The sequence below is a fragment of the Heloderma suspectum genome, chromosome 16 (genome assembly GCF_057233095.1).
Source record: "Heloderma suspectum isolate Gila_16-S chromosome 16, 16-S_ref, whole genome shotgun sequence".
Taxonomy (NCBI): Eukaryota; Metazoa; Chordata; class Lepidosauria; order Squamata; family Helodermatidae; genus Heloderma; species Heloderma suspectum.
The window spans coordinates 4,629,408-4,653,837 of NC_139473.1; the positions used below are offsets into that span (position 1 = coordinate 4,629,408).

General features: G+C 48.7%; 1 protein-coding gene across 3 annotated transcripts in view; it reads left to right on the forward strand.

Annotated features, from left to right (window-relative positions):
- DOC2B (double C2 domain beta) overlaps nucleotides 1-24,430 on the forward strand; it is a 109,829-nt gene that overhangs the window by 26,058 nt on the left and 59,341 nt on the right. For 2 of the 3 annotated variants that reach the window (XM_084822946.1, XM_084822945.1), the window contains exon 3: nucleotides 19,784-19,858. In XM_084822946.1, the coding sequence (XP_084679072.1) occupies nucleotides 19,784-19,858 (75 nt within the window). Of the gene's footprint in view, nucleotides 1-8,880; nucleotides 8,905-19,783; nucleotides 19,859-24,430 lie in introns of all 3 variants that reach the window. The other variant, XM_084822944.1, reaches the window with a different exon arrangement.

Consider the following 24,430-nt stretch of genomic DNA (forward strand, 5'->3'; position numbering starts at 1 on the left):
TGGGGAGGGGGGAAGTCAGTCGTGGGTTAAAGTCCCAGGGGGGAAACATCTCCCCGCACCCCACCCCCCGGAGCTCTCTGGAGGCTCTCGCTCCCTCTCTCAGCATGCTTGCCTCGCTCCTCCCCTCCCCTCCCCACACACCTTGCAATTAAAAAACAGGAACGTAGGACTGAACATGTGGTGATATTCAGGGAGAGTGGGCTGGTGGATGGATACCTGGGCGCTCTCCAATCTGCAGGCCCAAAGATGGACTCACACAGCCAAAGAAATGCAAGAGCTGGCAACGGTGGTGGTGGTGACTATGAGTAATCCCCCCCCCCAGCCAATGCTGGCTCCTTAATTGGTACCTCTGTTTTTCTTCTTTTCCTTCTATCGCTTCTTTTCCCCCGCTCTGTCATTTTTTGCAGACTCCCACCCCTGTGACTCTTGCTTGCGAAATGTCGGCATCTTAGCGTTGCATTGTGGCCAGGTTGCACGTCCCCTTCCGGGGGAATGCAGGGCGGCCTTTTAGTGGGGAGCGGGTTCTGCTGGGAGGTGGCTGTGCTGCTTCCGCATCACTCGCTGGGGCGCTTCCGCAACTTGCTTCTGCGTGGCCCAGAAGGTGGAGGCGCTCGGAATCCGAGGACGCGGGCCGCCCACGACCCTGTTAGATCTGGCTCTGCTGTGTTCGGGGGCGGCAGGGGGAGGGTTGGAACAGAGCTGAAAGCAGGCATCAGATCAAAGCTGAGCACAAGGACGAAGCAGAGAGAGATTCTTTGCCACTGCAGGGAAGTCTCTGCATCAGAGACAGAGGACCTCCGTGGGCTGGATTAATCCATGGCGACTACCTTTGTGGGCCCCCCCTCCCCCAGCACCACCCCCGGGCCTGCTTGCTTGACAGGCAGCGAGCCAGTGAGAAAGCAGGGAGTGGCATCCGCTGCTCCTCCTCACCACCACCTCCATTGTCTGGGCAGGCGAACAGCAGGCTGCAATGGCGAAGAGGGGGAGCAAGTCCCGGGGGCTCTTGTCAGGGGGCCCCTGCTGGGGTGTGGGCCCTCGGCAGGCGCCCAACCATGCCTGCCCTTGACGCCAGCCCTGGAGAAGGGGAATCCCCTTGTTATCTCCGATCACAGGTGGAGATAACAAGGGGATTCCAAATGGAAAGAGGTGTGGTGCACTCGGCCAGAGCTCCTGCAAGTGTTGGTTGAGTGTGCTTTGCCTCGTTCATTGCCCCTCATTGTTCCAACTGGGGCAGAGCACAAAGGGAAGGGACTCAGCTGGTGCTTTGCAGGCTCAGGAACTGAGCTGCATCTCTGTGCGTCCCGTCAGCTGCAGAGGGCCAGTGCAGCCCACGGTAGCTTCAAACTCTTCCTGCCAGTAAGGAAGCCTTAGGGCGGGCACGTCAACCTTTTAGAATGCAGGGAAGACCTGCACCAAAGCTGGGAAGCTACAAAACCATTGGTGGTCGGAGGAAGGGGTGTGGCCTTCTGGGAACCCCCGAGGTCTGGAAGAGGAACCCAAGTAGGATGGATTTCCCCCCCCAGACCTGACCTTCTGCACCCCAATGTGCACCATTAGGGCTCCTCCCTCCCTGCCCCCCTCCCTGGAAGGAAAAGATGGTAGAAGTGATTTATCCGGGGGAGCGACCTGTGGCCGGCCAGCGTAGGGTTCTTTCCTTGATGCTTGTGACCAGCTTGTCAGCTCATCCACCGTGCCGTGAAATGCTGCTCATCGTGTTCTGCAAGGGGCTTTTTCAGGCGGCTGCGTCATTGGCAGCAATTGGCTTTTTGTGTTTGTTTAAATGCTCATTTTGCAGAAGGGGATACGCACACGCACGTGCTTGACAAGGAGAGCTGTGCATGCGTTGCAGCATTGCTTCTCCTCCTGGGAATAGCATCCAGCTCTTAGGGGTGTCTGTGTTTGGGGGCGCTTACAGTGACGTGGGGGGATACTGAAAGCCAGGGGGTGGGGTGAAGGATAAGCAAAAATGGTGACAGGGAGGAGGCAGAGAATGGAACCGTGCTGGGTACTTTTGTTTTCTTCCGATGCCTGTAAAAGTGGGAATTGCAACACCCGGGAGGAAGAAGGAAAGACTTGCTCCCAGCGACCTGCCGTGGCTGGGAGTCCATGCATTCCAGACTCCAGGTCGCCAATGCAACTGAGCCAGGGCCTGGGGGAATTCCATCGAGCCCCAAGGGAGCGAGATTTCCCTGCACCAGACACCCCTACTTTTGAGTACCCCCCAGTTCTGAGATTCATCTCTGTGCCCAAGGATTGCATCAATGTCCAAGCCTGACTGAAGTCCAACCACCTTTGAGGCAAAAGACAGCAAGCCCCTCCTTTCTGGGGGCTGCTCTGCCTGGGAGATCAGGGAAATCTTTGCCTGGTGCTGGAAAGACAGCTGTGTGGGCACCAGGCAAGCTTCCCTCAGGAGAGTGTTCCAGAGAGTGGGGGCCACCACTGAAAAAGCCCTCTGTCTTGCTGCCCAGCCTCCAAGCCTCAGACTGAGGGGCCCATGAAGAAGAGTTTCTGTGGATGATCTTAAGGTTCAGGGAGGTACATAAAGCAGCAGACACTTCACAGGTCTTGAGTTCCTCCGCTGTGTAGTGCTTGAACCATGTAGCTTCTCTATATGCAGTCTCCACAGGCTTTAGCAGGTACTCATCCAGAGACGCAGCAAGCAACCTCCTTCACAAGTTGACAATTCCAGCCTTTGGCCTTTTCGTTCCTTAATTTCTGGCCGCACACTGGCAGATCTAAGCGGCACATGGTTTGGGAACCAGTTTAGGGCTACATCTAAATAATATTAATAAAAATCTCTGGTCTTCCCATGGACGGCTGTGTCATCTTCTGTCATCTTCTCCTGCTGCCTTCAGATATGATTTCCTGTAAAACATGATCCCCATCGTGGTTCATCTCTTCTCCTTTTTTTCCCCGGCCTTGAAAATAACAAATTCCTCTTATCTTCGCCCCATCAAAAGATGTGTGATTCATATCCCTTTTGATCCTCCAGCACCTTTTCTTTTGATGTTAATGTGACGCCTGCTCTGTGTTTACCTCTGCGGAAAGGGTAAACGCTTCAAAGGAGGACTGGAAATAATAGCTTGTAGGGTTGGCACAAACATACCCCTCCTTTGCCCCTTTCTTCCTTGCCCCTCTCTCACTCGCCTCTGATGCTCTGTGTTCAACTTACTCTCTGGGCAACCTGACATGAAATCTTGTAAGTGTCTGAGCAAAACATTCTGAAGGATAAGAAAATAAGCAGAGATTTGCCGGATCAGATAATCTACTCTGGCTCAGCCACAGTCTCTAGGAAGCCAACAAAGTAGGACTTGAAGAAAACAGCCTTCTCCTGTTTCCAATCCCCAGCAACTGGAATTCACAGGTATACTGCCTCTGAATCTGGAGGATCCATTTAGACAGGGCTGCAGAACCGTTCCCCAGATGGTCTGAAAATCACCCCACCCCAAATTTGAACCAAACATTTGAGGAATCAGCATTTCAGCTCTGCATTCATTGTTTTTATTTATGTATTTATTCCACCAAATTTCTGTACGACTTTTTTTTTAAAGATGTGATTTGGTTTTTACTAATGAAAGGGTATGAATTACAAGTTTTCTTGCTATTACTACACCAAATATGTATTAAATGGGCTCAAAGGAAAAGCGGATCATGCTTCAGTCTTCTTACCATGCCAGCTACTTTGCTGCTGTACATGAGTGACAGAAGTGGGCTTTATATTTTAGGTATCATGTTCCAAGACAGATGTGACAAAATCTTCCTACCCTGCATTGTGATTATTGGGCCACTATGGAAGTTGGCATTAGACAATTGCATAATATTTGTAGCTGGCAGTAGGGCTAAGTTTGAATGAGACTCGAGAGCAAAACTCAAGTTATTTTGCTGTTGGGTAGTATCAGTTCAGTCACATCAAAATGCACAAGGATTTCACGTTATGCAACTGAACCCCCCCCCCCCGCCCAGCCAACCCTACATCATTAAGTTATAGTTACATATTTCGATGACACAATTTGCATTTTCATCTCCACACAAAGACCACTTTTCATCTTAAAACAATAAATAAATCCAAAGCAGTTTACATGATAAAACTATGATAAAATACAATGAAGTTATGAAGTGTGTTCCTGTTTGAGGCCAGATGGCCCACGCATCCAAAGCAGTGTGGAGGGTTGCCAATTTGTTTTTTGGGCCCTGCTCCTTTGCTTTTATAAACATTGTCGGTGAAGCTTCCCTCATCTCTCTCTCTCTCTCTCTCTCTCTCTCTCTCTCTCTCAGGAAACATTTCCTGGTGATACATTTTTTCCTGTGTCAGGCTGTCATTAAGACACAGGAACGGGGCCATTAAAAAAAAACCCGGCAGTTGGCAACCATTGCAGCAATGGCAGAAAAGTTGGAAGTGGGAGGAAGTGACAAATGGGGGAGATGATGCAAGAATCATGAAGTTGGAAATCACATTAGAGGTCATTTAGTCTACCCCCACCTCCCCACTGGGTGCAGGATTTGCCATGCAGGATGCAACCTCAGCATCCCTGATGGATGGCCATTCAGCCTCTGCTTAAATACCTCCACCAAAGAAGAACCTACCACCTCACAAGGCACCTTCCTCCTCCTCCTCCTCCTCCCTGTTGTCATGCCCCATTTTATTTCTCTGTAGACTATTTATCCCACAGAGATCCCCACAAAGGAGAATAAGGCAGTGAACATGGGCCTTTCTTGCCCCTCTCTCATTTTGATTTCACAACAACCCTGCAAGGTAGGCTAGGCTGAGAGAGACTGATGGGTCCAAGTGAGCTCCATGGCAGAGTGGCCCATTTCACTTTTGAACAGCTCTTACCATTCAGAAGTTTCTCCTAATGTTTAGTCAAAATCTGCTTCCCTGCAATTCCCACCCGTTAGTTCTAGTCCTCTGGAGCAATGGAGAGCAAGTCTGCCCCATCTTCTGCACGACGGCCCTTCAGATATTTCAAGGCTGCTCTCATCTCTCCCCTGAATCATCTTTTCTGCAGGCTAAAACACAGCCAGCTCTTTCAACTGGTTCTCCTAAGACTTGGTTTCCCAGACCCCGCACCATCCTGGTTCTTCTCCTCTGGACACACTCCAGTTCGTTTGTGTGTCTGTTACATTTATATCCCACCTTTTTTCCTCCAAGGAGCTCAAGGTGGCATACATGATCCTCCTCCTCTCCATTTTATCCTCACAACGACCCTGTGAGGGAGGTTAGGCCAAGAGTCAAGGACTGGCCCAAAGTCACCCAGTGAGCTTTGTGGCTGAGTGGAGACTTGAACCGAGATTTCTCAAGTCCCAGTCCAACACTCCAACCACTACACTGCACTGCCCCTCTCTATGTCAGTGTCTTTCTTAAAATGTGGCCACCCAGAACTGGACATGGCATTCCAACTGAATCTTGACCATCATGAACTGCATTGTTACCGGAAGCTGGATTCCAGCGCAACATCTGGAAAAATGTCCTGGCTGTCAGAGCAATACGACAGTGGAACCCATTCCCCAGGGAGGCGGTGGGCTCTCCCGTGCTGGAGGCAGTCAAGACGAGGCTGGACAGCCACCTGCCAGGGATGCTCTGACTTTGACTTCTGCACTGAGCGGGGGCTTGGACGCGGTGGTCTTACAGGCCCCTTCCGACCCTACTGTTCCTTGACTCGGTGATACTATAAAATAGAGTGGAACTGTCACTCCTCGTCCTCTGGGCACTATAATAGAAGAGTTTCTGCTGGGTCAAAGGAGGAAAAGTGGGCTTGGGACGGGCAGCTGGGGTAGCTTCTGCTGCTGGCTTGATTAGCCACAAAGAGCCTGCAAAGAACCTGCATTCGCCTGAGCTGAAAGCTGCCTATGTTCACATGCGTTGCTTTGGAACAGCGTCTGGCCTGTGAAGGTTTTATGGTGGCTGTGGAAGCGGATAAGGGATAATGAACAGGTAAGCCTCCGCATGGTGACAGCTATTAGTCCTCATGAAGGTGGGGCAAACTGTGGTGGTTTCCCCACACGGGGCTGCTAGAGAGGGGATAACTGACATGGGTTTTCCACAGCGCCATTGAAGAATCATGAACACAGGGAAGAAAAAGGGGGGATCTTTTTTGGTGTTTTTCTTCATTAAAAAAAAAACTCCTTGTACTTCAGGATTAATCTGATGTGAAATGTCAAGAGGGCGACTTGTGCATCCAGAGAGGTCCTGCTGCTCTTGCGATGGCCTCTCCGTCGCCCTGTTTCCTGCTGAGACCGCTTCCCCCCACTCCATTTGTTAGCCCACTTGTCAAATCATACAGGAAAAGCGTGTAACATCCAACGAATTCTCTTAAAACGGACTGCGAGGGAGATGGGGCCAAGTGCTTAGCAGAGCGCGACGGCAGAGAGATCTCGCCTCGTGCCGGGGGGAGATGGCTCAGGAGGCAACTGGCTGAGTCACAGAGTCTGACACAGCCTTCCCCCAACTTCCAGCTGGTCTGGACTACAAAAGCCATCACCCGGTGAGTCCCTGGAGGGCGTCGGGGAAGACTGGTCTAGCACAGCTGCAGTGCCTTCCTGACGGTTTGGACTACAACGCCATCATACCCAGCCATTGGCCATGCTAGCTGGGGCTGATGGGACTTGAAGCCCAAACCATCTGGAGGGCTCCAGGTTGGGGGAGGATGGATTAGCATATAGGGGGCTGCCTTGGAGGAGGGTGCTTGCCCCAACATCAGGGGAGGCACTCAACTTTAATTGTGTCTGCCTAATTGTTTGTTACATTTATATCCTGCCTTTTCCTCCAAGGAGCCCACAGTGCCGTAGATGTGATCCCCCTCCTCCTCTCCATTTTATCCTCACAACAGCCCTGTGAGGGAGGTTAGGCTGAGAGTCAGGGACTGGCCCAAAGTCACCCAGCGAGCTCCATGGCCAAGAGGGGATTTGAACCTGGGTCTCCCCGGTCCTATTATTTGAACCTGGTCCTTTATTCTGCCAACCTCGCAGTTTGAAAGCAAGAAATTGCAAGTAGATAAATAGGTACCGCTTCGGCGGGAAAGGTAGCAGCGTGCCGTGCACCTCGGTGTTCAGTCATGCCGGCCACATGGCCACGGAAGCGTCTTCGGACAGCGCTGGCTCTTCAGCTTAGAAACGGGGATGAGCACCACGACTGGTTGGGGACACCTTTACCTTTTTACCTCCCCGGTCCTAGTCCAACACTCTAACCATGGCGCAACACCGTCTCTCTCCTCTGTACAGCGAGTCGTGCTGTAACTGCTTAACGAACCTTAAAGATTGTGTGACGGGCTCTCCCTGGCAGAGGGGCGGGCGGGCATGTTCCCTTTGCGAATGTAGGCCTGTCACAAAGCTAGCAGGCCCAAGTGCCATGCTAGGAAAAATAAAGGACCGTCTTACTTCTCTCAAATCCAAGCAATCTCCCCCCCCTCCGCCACTCATCCTGCAGAACCTCCACCATTGCCACTGTTGTTAGGTTGACACTATTAAAGAACACACGGGATCTGCCACAAAATGTTGCAGCGTATCATCGCCTCCTAGCGGGGAAACTGTGGTTCAGGTTCCTGGCCTGTCCTCCCCCACGATAATGTAAGGAGAAAGGAGCTTAAGAATGGCAGTTGGCACCTCAGTTTCCTAACCCAATTGTGTTTTTATATATATGTATATGTATACGTATACGTATACTTCTGCAATCCTCAAAGATACCGCCCTCTTGTTCCACAGGGGCTCTATTTTGGCTCCAGACCTGGTGGCACGCACCTCCTGAGTTCACTATTAGAAGGAATGGTGATGGCGATTCTGTTTGTTATTAATCTTGTAACCCCAGGGTTTTCTACACAAGGAATTTATCGTGCACTCGTCATTTCCTACTCACGGTTGTTTACTTTATTCTTTAAAGGATGTCATGACCCTCCAGTTTTGCTTCTGTGTCTAGCCAGCACTTTCAGCAAGTTTTTTTTCTCTTTTTTTTAGAGCAGGGAAAATGCAGCATTTAATTGTGAAAGCGAAAGGTAGTGCAATTTCCTCTTGTGTATTATACTATTCCACTATACCACAGTGCCACCTAGAGGTTATGTAGCGGAGAAGCAGGGAAGGAAACGCTCCTCGTTTCGTGCTTGGATCTCAATTCTGTGATGAAACCGAAAGTAGATACAATGGATTAACCACCGACTAACAGCCTGTTTTAAAGGTACAGCAACCCTGCCAAGGGGGGAAATTATAACCCCCATGGTAAATCTAGGACCACCATAACAATATGAAATATTGTGGTTATCTCGGGGCTTTTCTGCATGAATCTTTTAAACTGCACTTTTACCAAGGCTTCTGCCTCTGGGTTCTTTGCAGGATGAAGATCAGCTCCGTTACACGTTTTTTTTTCCTGGGGGGTTTCTTTCTCTGCCTTTCTATATGTTCCATGACACAACCACTAGGTGGTGCTGTGATATAGTGGAGCTGCGCAACTACAAGAGGCTTCTATAACGCCCCTGAGAAAAATACCAGACCTTCCTCATTAGGGAAAAAACCCCGTAATCATGGTTGCAAATCACGGGAAAGGCTCCGGAGGATGACAATATTGTGTAAAGGACCCGCGAACTATCATGAGCGAGGAATCATGAGCACACAATAAAAGCCTTGTGTAGAAAGGCTCATAGTCACTACAGGAATTGCCATCTGTATTTCTGGCAGGGCTCCTGTACTTTGCAACAGCCACTTTGCCTGTTCATTACTAGTTTGTTCAGATGATACAGTGCCTTTTTTTGGTCTCCATTCCATCCTTCACTCATATATTCTCTCTTTTTGTGTTTTCTCCCCCCCCCCCACTCCTGGTCGTTCTTCCACACCTTTCTCCACTTCCCTTTTCCATTCTGCCACATTCATTTCATTCTGTCGGCCTGGGGAAAACAGGTGCCAAAACCTCTCTACAGAAAGGTAAGATCCATGTAAGCGCTACTTGTCCTGTCTAGCTTGCTCGTGTCAGCCCATCCTAGACCAGAGCTTGAAACCCAGGCAGTAAACCCGCTGCAAAAATAGTGGGAGCTTTTTCTCATGCTTTGTAGTCTGCGAGTGGCTTTCATTTATCATTTCTTTCTTCTCTTGAAGGTTTTTTTTTTTAATCCCGCTCCTAAGCCAAAAAGGCTCCCCGTGCAGTTTACATGTGATCAGCGAAACAACAAGCCAGTCCCTGCCCCATAGGCCTACAATCTAAAAAGACACAACACACAAGGGAAAGCGGTGGGGAGGGAAGAGGAAAAGAAATGAAGTCGTCTTTCAGCAGGGCTGGTGGAATGGCCCTGCTTCCTCCTCTCACCTCAGCTTTGGGGAAGGCTGGGTGTGGATGGTACTAGCTGTCCCCTGAATTTTGGGGTGGGGGGGGCATCATTGGACTCATCCCATTTTATTTCTCTGAAGACTATTTATTACACCTATATCCCCACGAAGGAGAGCGAGGCATTGAGCATGCAACTTTCTCCCGCTCCCCTCCCCTCTTCACAACAACCTTGCGAAGGAGGTTAGGCTGGGAGACAGTGACAAGTCCAAGGTCACCCAGTGAGCCCTGCAGTAGAGCAGGGATCTGAACTCAGGTCTCCTCCATCATAGACCGATGCTCTAACCCAATCTGGATTGCTGTCACAGCACTTTACCCCACAGACTGCTGGTGGGGCAGTTTGTTGTGCATCCCCGGCCTCTTCTAGTTCCCCTTGAAACACATCATTAGAATGTGACCAGCTGTCAACTGCCCTTTAAGAGGTATTGCCTCAAGCAACGTTAGCTCTGCTTACAGAAATGTCGGAGTCCGAGATTACAGAGTTGGAAGGGATCTGGGATGTCTTTGCAATCATAGGCCCCGGGCTTTTAAGATAATTCAAACCAACCCTAAACCTATAACAATCTTCTCTGATATCCTAACGGGCCCATGTTTGCACGGGTTGGAATAGCCCTTAGTTTTATACAGTGAAGCCTTCAGGCAAAGTTATGGAGCTATTGGGGTTGGACACAGTGTGCCCACCCTGTCTGAGTGAAGCCCTGCCCATTGGCCCCCCTAGGCATGGTCCCTGCCATGGTGTATACCTATAGCTTGAGGGAGGGGCTATTCCATTCCCATGGCGGACAGCCCCAAAGCAGGAGGGAGGGGAGGCATGTAACTCTGTCTCTCGGCCTACTAATCCGCCCTGGCTTCAAACTGTACGGCCTGCAAAGCCATATGCTGGTTAGGAAAGACTGCTGCATCGTGGCTGGAGATGTTACTGCAGGCTTCAACCACAGGGACGCATTTAAATTAATCAGTGCATTTTAAAAACCAAGTAGCTCCAAGGCGCACACCCCTAGGAGACCCCGAGTCTGCACGTCGAGTGTCTAGGCTTCATGGTGCTCTGGCGGTGACCGGCGGACAGACAGACAGAGATCCCTTTTGATTATGATAGATTTCACTTGCTTAAAAAAAATGGCGATGTTAGCTGCTTTGGTCAGCTTGGAAATGAGACAGGAAAGACAAGAGATAAAGATGTTGAATTTTAAAAAATTGACAAGACTGGAACCCCTGCTGTTTGGAGAAGCAGGGAAGACTAGGTGTATTGCAATGCCCCCTGATAGCAGCATCCAGATATGGGGCAGGGCTCTCCCAGCTCTGCCCCAGTCTGTACTCCTTTCTCCTGCCAATTTGCTTTTTAGAACCACACCTGCTCCATCTGCAAAACTCTGCCAGCCTGTCAGTTTCAGGACCAGTTTTTTGGCCATCATAGAGCAGGGGCGTGGAATCTCTTTCTCTACTTTGGAGAAGCTCTCTGGGGCTGCATTCCAGTGGTAGATGGGGCAGAAGGAACAAAGGGGCAGGGCCAAAATCCCCCAACTACCAGCATATTTTAACTTAGAGTTCTTCCTGCCAGTAGCTGAGCCTTAGAAGAGGCGTGTCAAAATTCTAGAACGGGGGTGTGTGTGTGTGTGCGCGCGCGCGCGCAAAAGCTGGAAAACCACCAAATGATTGGCAGTCTGGGGAAGGGGTGGGGCCAAGGGAGGGGTGTGGCCAGATTTGCACTCCAGGCCTGAGCTTCTGCAGCGGTACCCTAGAGTGTGACAAAGAGATGGACGTTCAGGAATGGCTTTCAAGAGAAATGTGCATCCTTGATGCTAAGGATTTCATTTGGCCCTAGTAGTTTAAAGAATTGTTGGGTTCCTCCATGCTTTGCCACAACTTTATAATAGCCAGGTATGGTCGCTTTTTTGCTTTTTTCGGGGGGGGGGGGAATTGGCGAGACTTGACTCCTCCCTGCAGGGGTGGGTGGGTGAATAAATTCACACGATGTGCTGACTGATCGCCCTGTACAGCACAGCATCCTCGGGGCTACGTCTCTTGCTTGGGCAGCTGACATTTCAAAGGCCTCCAATATTTCAACCGGAACTGAGAATGTTTTATTCTTCTCCGCCCTTTCTCCCTTGTGGCCTGCTACGCCTGGAGGTCCCTCCAAGAACTCCTCCATCAGGCTCTCTCTGTTTCTTAGAATCCGTCCTCGAAATTTGACTTTTGTGTGAATCCTTTGGCTTTGCCACCCAGTCCAAACTACGTAGAACTGAAATAACGACATATTTCTCCTCTGTTTATTCCTATCTCCATTTTTGTCTCCTTCCTCTGTCATCTCCCCCATGTCTTTTTCTGGATTGTAAGCCCCTAGGGGTAGAGACTGATCTTCTCCTTCTTTGTAAAGCATCATGTACATGGATGGTGCTATGTTATTTTTTTTCTGTAGGAGCATAGAACTGTGGTAATTGGGTGCAGAATTCCATTTCCTGCGAATCTCTGCTTTAAACTATGCACAGGTTTCCAGCCATCATGTCTGAAAAAGGTCTGCTCGCAAATGTGTGTGTGTCTGAGTGCGTGCGCCAGTGGACTTCTGATGATGGCGGGGGGGGGGGGAGGTTGGTGCCTCACAGGCCTCCTTGCGCATCTCTATTCTGAGCAAAACCAGGCTAAAAAATATAAGAGGTCTGCGACTTCCTGCAGGGCACTGACACCTTAACCCCATCCTCTGAAAATTATCAGAAGTCCTCTGGCATGCACAAACTTGCAAGCAGACCTTTGCAGGTGTGAGAGCTAGAAACTTGTGCTTTTAAAGCAGGGATTCTCAGGAAGCTGAATTCTGTGTCCAATATGCAATTTGAATTGCAGAATTTTTAAATTATTTCTTTTTAAAAATTAAAATGTAGTTTTAATTTTGCAAGTGCTATGAAGTCCACAACAGGTGTGTTTTTGGGATACCTGAGGCAAAAGCAATTGATCTTGGGTACAGAAGGCAGCCTCCTTTGAATAGCAGCTTTTCAAAAACAAGAACAGGCACCCAAGTTCTAGTCCTATTTATGAGTATAAAGATAGGGCTGGAAGCATGTGAATGATAACTGAAGGTGTCTCAGAAGCTAGAGGGCTTCCTGAATAGGATTTCTACTGGGATGGGCTCGGGACCCCCAGGCCCTGTGTAGCTCTTCACTCTTCCCCATGAATAAACGAGGCAGATATTTGCCATTTGCGTCCTTTATACCGGCCATAGAATCATAACTTGAGAATTGCCTTAGTGTATGAGGTTATAGTCCATCTAGTTTCCAGCACAGGGGACCGTGCTGGGAAATATGCTAATATATGGACATTGCTGGGAAATATGCTAATATAATGCCTATATATGCCATTACAAAAACCAACCAAACACGGTTTTATACATCTCTGATCTCTGTTCAGCCTCTGCTCTGTAGCAATCTCTGTGCGCGTGCGCGCGCGTGCTCTGTTCACCGAGCTAAGAAAAATACGCAAAATATTATGTGCCAGCAAACATTTCATAAATTGTGGTGGACCTTTTTGCAGACTTTTCCAACAGGTGGTGGTGGAATCCGAATCCTTCAATGACTGGACGAGGGAGCGAAAGGTGCCTGATGATCTTTGAAACATGGACAGAATGGATGAAATAAAATCTGTACATCCATTGGAGGTGGTCCTGCCACGACCCCTCCTCCCCCAAGAAACCAGCATCTGTTCTGGCTATCTCATTGCAATAGTGAAATTTCTGCCACCAAAGCCACACAGATGCCAAAGTAGGATGAAAGACAGAGTAGACGCGATCCGGCCAGCTGTGCCTTTGATCTGCTTTAAAACCGTCATGAGCCCAGCTCAGATAAAGCAGAGTATCTTGGCGGTTACCCCCTTTTGTAATGGGATTCCGTCTTCGCATCACCTCTGCGCATGGGATTTCACACTTCATGCTCCTACCAGGATTCAGCGGTATTGTCACTACAGTTGGATCAATATGAAATAAAATATTTCTATGCAGGATCCTTGGATTTAAGGTTCCCGCCACACACACACACACACATCCATTCCCTCCACCTTCATCTTGAAGCTCAGGCTCTAGAAAGGACAAATGGGATCTGCAATGAATTGTTGCAGTATGGAAGGGACCTTTTCATTGTTTCAGCCAGCCATGCTCTGCTACATAATACCCCATTGCATTCCCCCCCCCTCACACACACACACACACACACAATTTCTCACCCCACCATCAACATCCTGTGACCACTGAGCATGTGCATTCTTCATTAGGTTGTTCTGGGATTCTTTCCCCCCCACCCCCGCTTTGAGTCCCCCCCCCAATATTTTCTGTACTCTGCAAACCATTGGGTTCTCCAAAGCCTGCTAATACCTCCTTCTTGTGGATGGTATCATGTTGGCTCCATAAAGAATGGCACTCACCCCTGAACATCGAAAATAACGGGAATGATTGGAGCTGCCTCTGGACTCTGTTGCCGAAGTGAGGTAGCTGCCTCAGGTGGCAGATTTGGGGCATCATTAAAGGCAGCAGCAAGGGGCAGGAAGCAGCCAAAACTAAGCCATGGAGGAGATGCACATGAGAAGAGTTGCCCTTTTTTGGCAGCGCCTGCTTGATTCAGTGAGCAAAACTCTGCACCAGCCAGATTTCTGCGTGTCTCGCTAGGCCCACCGGAAACCTACCTGTGTGGCGAAGTGTTTAATGAAGATGCCTGCAGGCTCTGCCAATTCCAGGGAAACAAAATGGAGGAAGAGCTTCAGCTGGTGCAGACAGGTACATCCCCAGCTAACGACTCACCTGGAATCTGTAGGGCGAATCTCGAGCGAGGCTGTGCAGTGACCCTGACATCAGAGACATGGAACTCCTGGTGTTGGGTGGGTGGGAAATTATTAAACAGGAGCCATAGGCACAGTGACTTCTTTCGGGGGGGAGGGTTCTTACAGCTGGGAAGAGACAGAGCAGATGGCTTTCTTGTCCTCTCAGCTGTATGATCATTTCACGCAAGAAATTGGCACACACACTGAAGCTGGACCTAAATACAGCCAACCTCCGTTCGTCACATTCATCTCATTTTACTCCCGAACCAGCAGCCAGTCTACTTGTTCTGGAGAATCGTGTGGGACAGCTTTGTTGAGGCTGTACCAGTTTAGAGGTCAAGAGGGCAGCTGCATCTTTAAATGATCCCTCTTGTGTATTTTTAAAGAAGACTTCCCAGGCCAGAGGACATAGCCTTACCCCCAGACTCCTCAGAGAGCACCCCTTCAATGTAGTCCTCACCAACTCCACTCCTTAGGATTCAGTGGCTGTAGAATTGGACAGTGGCCCTTTAAGAAGTAGACAGCTCCTCAGAGGGGGCGGAGTTAACAGCAGATCCAGACCTGCCAGCCTCTGCATGTTGCTGAGACAACAGCTCTTTCTGAGTGAGGTGTGTTGTTTCAGCAAGATGCAGGATAAAATGGAGAGGAGGAAGATGATATGCGTGGCTTTGGTTCCTTGCAAGTGGAAGGAAGATAGGATATAACAGTAATGGGGAGAAGTAACAGAGGCTGATCCCTTACATCCCATCTGATTTTTCACAGGCCTCTCTGCCTACTTGGCCTCAGAAGAAGAAAGATGTTGAAGTTTTGATGGCTCTTTAGGGTGATTGAGTGAAGTTCTGATGTCCTTATGGATTTTTGGCTCTGCATAAAGGGAGGGCTGTTCAGACTGTTCAAAGAATGTTCAAACTATCGAACAGTGGCACTTATTTCACATGCCAGTAAGGTAATGCTCAAGATCTTGCAAGGTAGACTCCAGTAATTCATGGAATGAGAATTGCCAGATGTACAAGCTGGGTTTAGAAAAGGCAGTAGAACTAGAGACCAAATTGCCAATATCTGCTGGATAATGGAGAAAGCCAGGGAGTTTCAGAAAAACATCTATTTCTGTTTTATTGACTATTCTAAAGCCTTTGACTGTGTGGATCATCACAAAATGTGGCAAGTTCTTGGTGGTATGGGGATACCAAGTCATCTTGTCTGCCTCCTGAGGAATCTGTATAACGACCAAGTAGCAACGGTAAGAACAGACCATGGAACAACGGACTGGTTTAAGATTGGGAAAGGAGTACAGCAGGGTTGTATACTCTCACCCTACCTATTCAACCTGTATGCAGAACACATCATGTGATGTGCTGGGCTTGATGAAGCCAAGGCTGGAGTTAAAATCGCTGGAAGAAACATTAACCATCTCAGATATGCAGATGATACCACTTTGATGGCTGAAAGCGAGGAGGAGCTGAGGAACCTTATGACGAAGGTGAAAGAAGAAAGTGCAAAAGCTGGGTCGCAGTTAAACCTCAAACAAACCAAGATTATGGCAACCAGCTTGACTGATAACTGGCAAATAGAGGGACAAAACGTGGAGGCAGTGACAGACTTCGTCTTTCTAGGCACAAAGATTACTGCAGATGCTGACTGCAGCCAGGAAATCAGAAGGCCTTTTTCTTCTTGGGAGGACAGCAATGACAAATCTTGATAAAATAGTTAAGGGCAGAGACATCACACTGACAACAAAGGTCCGCATAGTTAAAGCAATGGTATTCCCCGTAGTAACCTATGGCTGTGAGAGTTGGACCATAAGGAAGGCTGAGCGAAAGATAGATGCTTTTGAACTGTGGTGCTGGAGGAAAATTCTGAGTGCCTTGGACTGCGAGAAGATCAAACCAGTCCATCCTCCAGGAAATCAAGCCAGACTGCTCACTTGAGGGAATGATCTTAAGGGCAAAACTGAAGTACTTTGGCCACATCATGAGAAGACAGGACACCCTGGAGAAGATGCTGATGCTGGGGAAAGTGGAAGGCCAAAGGAAGAGGGGCCGACCAAGGGCAAGATGGATGGGTGACATTCTGGAGGTGACGGACTCGACCTTGGGGAAGCTGGGGGTGGCGACGGCCGACAGGAAGCTCTGGCATGGGCTGGTCCATGAAGTCACGAAGAGTCGGAAGTGACTGAGCGAATAAACAACAAAAGGGAGGACTATGGATAGTATCCAATATTACTCCTATGTAGAGTAGACCCATTGAAATGAACAGGACTTAATTTAGTTGTGACTAACTTGTCTCATTCAGTTCAATGGTCCCATTCTATGTAGGACTAACACTGGAGACTACATAGGTCCCCAGTCTGTGTGTGTGTGTGTGTGTGTGTGTGTGTGTGTGTGGTCAGCTTTTGTGTTGCAACAGGAGCCTTTGGCTAATGCCACATCACTGTAGCCTGCAACAGGAGTGGCAGGAGGTGGGGGGACATGAAAGCTGTCTCTCTCTTTCTCCCCAAAACAACTATGAAATAGAGCCTTCATTGTAATCTGCCTATTGATTTTGCTGCAATTGAATTACCTTCTGAGGAAGCCATTAAGGGTCTTTCTGACCAGATGCACAAAGAGAGGGGGAGTGAAATGACAGGGAGCCCAGGAAGCGGTTCTGGTCCCTCGATGTCATTTTTGGCCAGCTGACAGGGCAGTTGAAAGGCACCTGCTTAATAATCATAGCGTGAAACATATGGAAGAGAGGAGGCTGGAAGGCGGGGAGGGGGGCATCAAAGCATTGCTGTTTTCCAGTTTGGAAGTGTCAGCTTCCAGATTTGTGAGAAGGGTGGGGCTGGGGAAGAAATCCATCAAGAATTGCTAAGCAAAGTAACATGGGCACGGGTTTTATACATCCCACCTTTTCGCCTCTTGCAGGGACCCCAAGGTGGGGTCCCTGTGAGGGAGGTTGGGCTGAGAGCCAGTGACTGGCCCAAAGTCACCCCCTGAGCCTCATGGCAAGTTGGGACTACAACCCGGATCTTCTGCATCCCAGACTAACACTCTAACTGCTACATCACACTGGCTTTCAATGCAGGAAGGAGCTTCAAATGGGCACCGAACATTAACATAACACTGAGAGATCAAAATATTGATATACATCCCAGTAGGGGAATAAACATCATTTTAAAAAGATGAAAAGCTACATTGCATCATGTTTGGAGGCTTAGTATGGGCAGCCCACTTTTTTGTTTTAATTGTATTTTGTTTTGTTATTACCTTTTCTCCAAGAACCCTAAGACATGGTTTCCCAGCTCATTCAATCATTACAACAGCCCTGTGAGGCAGGTTAGGCTGAGGGAGAGAGAGTGCCTGGCTAAAGGTTACCTAGCGAGCTTCATGGGTGAGTGAGGATTTGAACTTGGGTCTCCCTGGCCCTAGGTTATAAGCCTGAGGGCAAGGGCGGTCTTATGACTGATCCTGGTATTCCCCTCTGAGACACTTTTTGGTATATGGTGCAAAAATGCTTTTATATTTGCAGCTGCCGCTGTGTCATCTGGTACATTTTCCTTTGTAGGCATCCAGTAGTGGCGCTGTAAGAACAGGAGCATGTTTGCACATCTGCAATTATGCCAAATGTCAGAGCCCTGTAATTTGGTACTTTGACAAATCTCTCCATTACTTAAGCCTGGAATTAATTGCGAGTTGGAACAAACCTAGAATTAGCTGCCAGAACAACAGCGAGGGTGTCATTAATCATCGAGGTGGTTATTGGTTTCTTCCACTGGGTACCACAGCATTAGAGAACATTGATGGATCATTGGCTGTCCATTCGTGGCCACGAGAACCCAGGTTGGCCACCTGGCTTATTCAAAAAACTGCCAATTTCCCCCTTAGCTCATCCCTGTTCCCCTCTGTGTCCAGTTCTCTAGCCACATCTCTCTAGTCACATTAGAGCCCCTGCTTTCAGTGCAGAAGGTTCCCAGTTCAATTCCTGGTATTTCCAGGTAGGGCTGGAAAAGACTCCCTGTCTGAAACCCTGGAGACTGGCAGCGTAACCAGCCTCCCCCAATGTTTTGGATTCCAACTCCCATCAGCCCCTCACTGCATGTTCCATGGCCAGGGCAATGGAAGCTGGAGCCCAACGATAACGGGTTGGGGAAAGGGAGACTAGCTGGACATTCACAGGGGGTTGACTAGATGATCTCTGGGGAACCTTGCAACTCTGTAATTCAGAATGAGACAGCTTCCCATGCACCTATCTCCCTGTATTCCCCACCCTATTGCTGCCTGTGTCTTTTGCTCTTCCAGCTCTACCACCCTTGGCTGTCTTAACTCCTCTGCTTTTGTTAACTGACTCCACTCCCTTTGCCCTCACTGCCCCTTATGCCTGGGCCTCCATCCCAAAACATGGTGTCCCCCCCAAAAAGCTTCATCTTTCCCATGACACTGATCCGACCCATTCTTAAGCTGAATATTTGTGTAGCTCACTTGAATATCTATTTCTCCCCGGTTAACCCTCGCCTTTCTCTTTCCTTCCTTCCCTCTGTCAAATTGTAAATTGTAAGTACCTCGGGGCAGGGATCTGGGGTGGTGGTGGTTGTTTTGCTTATAGTTCAGTTTGGAGGTGAGAGGGTTTTGGCTGCCCGTCCCTGCTTGACTGCTTTTCTCCTTCCTTGCTATCCCTCAGACACACCCTACCCCTATCCCCCGTCCTCCGTCCCCTTCCTGACCCATACACAGGAACAAGTCAGGTACAAAGCCATAATGGATCAGACCAAGGGGATGGAGCTGGTCTCCAGCAAGTTGCCTCTGTGAAGCCCACAAGCAGGACATGAATGCAACAGCACCCTCCCACCCATGTTCCCCAGCAACTGGTGTACACAGGCTCACTGCCTCTGGTACTGGAGGCAACACATAGCCATCAGGACTAGTAGCCACTGATAGCCTTTTCCTCCAGGAATTTTCTAACCCTCTTTTAAAGCCATCCAAATTGGTGGCCATCACTACGTCTTGTGGAAGTGAGTTCCACAGTTTAACTCTGTGCCAGTGAAGAAGTCCTTCCTTTTGTCCTGCCTCTCCCAACGTTCAGCTTCATGGGAGGACCCCGTTGGGTTCTAGTGCTATGAGAGAGGGAGAAAAATGTCTCCCGCTCCGCTTTCTCCACACCAGGCATCATTCTGAGCTCCTCTATCAAGTCTCCCCTTCCTCACCTCTTTTTTAAGCAAAACAATCCCAGCTGTTGTAACCTTCCCGCGTAGGGGAGTTGCTCCAGCCCCTGGATCATTTTAGTTGCCCATTTCTGCACTTTCCCCACCTCTGCACTACTACCCTCGGTTTTCTTTTTGGGGACTCATCTTGCTCTCCCACCGCAAGTGCTGTTGCTGCCCCCAAGTCCAAGGCGCGCTCTGGGAGTCAGAGAGAGCGCCTTCCCTGCTCCTGCATCTCCCGGGCATGCCAGCCTGCGACGCTCATATACATTTCATTTATTCCCCTTGGCACGATAACCGCAGCCAGCTCTCGGGAAAAGCAGCAGAATCATTAGACAGACACGGGTGCGCTGTGTAAACAGGAACAGATAAATTGGCTTCGCCTGGAATAAATCAGGCAGAGACGCCGTGGCGCTGAATAACAAAGAGGCGGGTGTTTTTCTGGGCCTGATAATTACTGGAATTTCCCCTTTCTAATCTGATATTCTCTCTCTCTCTCTGTCTTTCTCAAGGGCTTGAAGCCTATGGATCATAATGGGTTGGCCGATCCGTATGTCAAATTGCACTTACTCCCCGGTGCCAGTAAGGTAAGTAATTCCTTCCCTTCTCTCTACATTGCTAAGGCATAAACCAAATGTATAGGTGTATCTGCTGGTGTTAAGCTCTTTCTCCTTCTTAACGTATCGTCAGATGTTGTCCATTCCTGCTCGCGCTAATCTGGGTGTCCCAGGCTGATTGCAGGCTGGACGAAGCAAAGCCCACACGGGAGCAATATCTGCATTAAGACAACGACCAGGTGTCGCTTACAAGACGGCAATGGCTGGTCTTGACCATAAGAGCAGTTTGACAATGGAACCAATGACCAATAGGGTAGGGCGCTCTCTCTCAATGGGGGTCTTCCAGCAGAGGCTGGACAGCCATCTTTCGGGGATGCCCTAGCTCTTGGATTTACTGCATGGAACAGGGGGGTCAGAGTAGATGGCCTTCAAGACCCCCTCCAACTCTAGGATTCTTCAAACCCAATATGCTGGAAGTATATAAAAAAAGAAGTTGACCCACACCTTGGCACAAAAATGTTGGGACTGATACTACAAATACAGTATAGAAGATAACCGGAATTTCTTGAGAATGTCTGTGATTCTTGTTTGTTTCATTGTTTGTTTACCACCCAAAGAATATTGTAGGATCATCTGGAGCAAGGATGAGGAATGGGTGATCCCCCAGCTGTTGCTGGGCTACAACTCCCATCACACCTCACCACTGGCTAGGCTGGCTAGGGCTGATGGGAGCTGTAGTCCAACAATATCCAGAGGACCACATCTTCCCCTTTTGTCATCTAGAGAGACATGCTTATATCCGATTTGCATTGGGAGGCTGCTGAATGAAAAGCACTGTAGATCAGATCAAACACCTCATCTAGACAGTAAACGTCATGCTATTGCAATCCTGGCTTAGACATTAAAAAATCAGAAGACAATCCTGTAACTTTCCCATGTTTAATTGGTGACCCTTTGTCAGTTATGGGGAAGCTAAACCTTGTGCAGCTGCAAATATGGAATATTTATTGATTTATGGAATATTTATTGATTGATTTAATTTGTATCCTGCCTCTCTACCAAGAAAATCAGTACAACGTACTTCAGACAATAATCAAACAAATGCATTCAAACGTAATGAGAAACACAGCAACAACAGAATAAAACAGCATCCAACCCAAGAGACCCGTTTATATGCCAAATGCCTGCTTGAATAAAGTGCTCTTCGCCTGCTGGTAGAAGGATCCAGCAGAGAGGGAGTGAAACTAGCCTTCCTGTGGAACTCGGTAGGGAGTTCCACAGCATGGGAGCAGCCACCAAGAAGGCACTCTCTCAGGTCACCACCACGTGCCTCTGAAGGCAGCAGTCTCGAAAGAAGGGCCTCTCCCATGTTGTAAAGTATGGCGCGACTTACAGCAGAGTTGTCTTATACAGAGAAAGTATGGCAACACAGCATTTAGTCATGGAGGCAAGAAGTCCAAATCAGCTTTATTAGTGTTTTTATACACATAGTCAGAGAAGCCTATCCTTATCTAACACTGTTTAACTGTAAGCACCCCTAACACTGGGTGTGTGAGTGTAAGTAAGCAAAGGCATATGGTTACTTGCTTCCTCTCTGGAGAATCTGCATGGCTCTTGCTGCAGAGGCAGAGAGAGAAGGAGGAAGAAGGAAGCGGAGGGGAAGGTAGCAGGAAACAGGGACTGATCAAGCTACAGGATGTTCTCTCTTGCCCTCTAGTGTCTGGAAGCATGCGGAGTTGTTCTGATTATTCAACATCCTGAAGATCTTAAGACCCTGGCCAGCTCATATGGGAAAAGGTGGTCTTTCAGGTAGCTTGGTCCCAAGCCACATAGGGCTTTATAGGTCATGACCAGCACTTTGAATACACGCTTGAGGTGCTGCCTGTAACATATAATGGTTGTATTTTTTGTCAAATAATGCAGGTTTAGAAGGGGGGAAAGGTTCTTGCGGAAGCAGCCTGGAGGATCCCACTGTTGGCAACACTTGATGTGAAAGTAGGGAACTAGGAATAAGAATGAGAGAAGTTAGGAGCCAGCTCTAACCACTACCCCCCACTGGCTGTAATTAGAATGTTTTAATTAACATTTTTGTTTTTAATTCAGATGTTACTGTTAGCTGCCATGAATGCCACTCTGTGGCAGAAAGGCGGGATATAAGTTAAGTAAACAAATAAACAACAACAACAATAATATAGAACGTATAAACAGCTCCAGATCAAGAGATGTATATTGCACAATACATGTTTTAATTATTCTGGTTGCTTTACTGAATGGTGGCCTAAAAATCTTTTTTTTTCAGTCAACAAACCAATGCTTATTGATTAAGTAGGCAGCAAAGGTGTTCAAGTGTGTGGGGAGATTCTAATTTCATTCCCACCTATCTTGATATTTAGAAATGCCATGGATTCAGGCCACATTGCCAAGCCCCGCGTCCCATGTGCCTGGCCTGCTAATTGATAAATGACGGTGGAATTACATTGGGGAAATGCACTCCAAGGTCAAGGAGGGAGGCACTAATAGAAATGAAAAACTATAAATAACCCTTTCAGAGGGGAGGGGGAGAGAAAAGTGAGACTCTGTGTGGCTGTGAGAAAGGGTGGATTCGCACAGCCATGTGCCACCTTCATACTTGCAGTTCCTAAAAAAACAAGACATTATGGATATTGGAAAAGGGCAGAAAAGGCAGCTCAAATGATCAAGGGGCTGGAGCATCTCCCCTACGACGGAAAGTTGCAACAGCTGGGATGCCTGGAAAAAAGGAGGGGAAGGGGAGACATGATAGATGAGTACAAAATCATGCACAGTGCAGAGAAAGTGGATAGGGCGACATTTTTCTCCCTCTCTCATAATACTAGAACCCAATTGGGTCCTCCTATGAAGCTGATGGGTGGGAGATTCAGGACAGATCATAGAATCATAGAATCATAGAATCATAGAATCATAGAATCATAGAATCATAGAATCATAGAATCATAGAATCATAGAATAGTAGGGTTGGAAGGGGCCTACAAGGCCATCGAGTCCAACCCCCTGCTCAATGCAGGAATCCAAGTCAGAGCATCCCTGACAGATGGCTGTCCAGCCTCGTCTTGAACGCCTCCAGTGTGGGAGAGCCCACCGCCTCCCCAGGTAATTGGTTCCATTGTCGTATTGCTCTGACACTCAGGAAGTTTTTCCTGATGTTCAGCCGGAATCTGGCTTCCTGTCACTTGAGCCCATTATTCTGTGTCGTGCACCCTGGGATGATCGAGAAGAGATCCTGGCCTTCTTCTCTGTGACAACCTTTCAAGGACTTGAAGAGTGCTATCATATCTCCCCTCAGTCTTCTCTTCTCAAGGCTAAACATGCCCAGTTCTTTCAGTCTCTCTTCATGGGGCTTTAATAATCTTGAGGTGCTGCCTTTTAAAAAGATAAAAGGAAGGACGTCTTCACGCAGCGCAGAGTGAAACTGTAGAATTCACTTACATAAGATTTAGTGATGGCCACCAATTTGGATGGCTTTAGAAGGGGTTGGTTAGACAAATTTCTGGAGGAGAAGGCTAATGGCTACTAGCCCTGATGGCTGTGTGCTACCTCCAGGATCAGAGGCAGTCTGCCTGTGTACACCAGTTGCTGGGGAACATGGGCAGGAGGGTGCCATTGCACTCATGTCCTGCTTGTGGGTTTCCCATGGGCAGCTGGTTGGCTGCTGTGGGAACAGAATGCTGGACTAAATGGACCCTTGGCCTGATCCAGGAGGGCTCTTCTCATGTTCTTATGTTCCTTCTCCTTTGTGCATGGACATCTTCTCCACTCAATGTACATTCAAGGACTTTGGCTATTGGGCAATATAGAAATGTAAAAAATAAAATTAAGAAATAGATGGGAGGCTTTGTACCACTGGAGGCTGGTGGCTCTGATGTCAGTGGGCCAGTGAATCCTCCCCTGGTTTCAGTCAGAACCAGTCAGAATTCTAATGGAGTACCTGTAGAGTTCTGGCTGGTTCTGAAACCTGGAGCGGATTCACCACCCTACCAACATTGGTGCCACCAGCCTCCACTGCCTTGTGCTGCCTGTCATGGCTCAGGACTGAGATCCCTCTGTGTCCAGAGACTCCAAGGAGGCACCAGAACCTGTCCCAGTCCTTCTGAACTGGGCCTCTCTGCCTTTCATCCCACATCCTTGTCACAGGACCACTGGTGGCGGGGGTGGGGGTTGCTGCTGTTTGCTGTCTCTGAGGAGTGGACCTTGGACTCCTTCAGTGAGCAAGGAGACACTCCGGAGCATTCCCCAATCCAGTTCTCCAACCCTCCCCCACCCCTAGAGAAGTCAGTAACTGCAAAAAAAGGGCACTGGCCCTTTAATAGCTAGATACAGCAGTTGAGGGTGGGTGGGGGTGCTCCCAGAAAGATACTCCTGGCCTGGCTATAACAGAAGCTTGAGATCTCCTCACTGGAATTACAAACAAGTCACTCCAGGTCAGTGCTGGGGTAACTTGTCTGTAATTTAGCCAGTGCCAGTTCCAGGTTTTTGAAGGCTTCTGGGCAAGACACCCTCAACTGGCCCCTCCCTCAGTGAGTCAACCTTCTCACCACCATTGCCAGCAGCTGTGCTCGCTTCTCA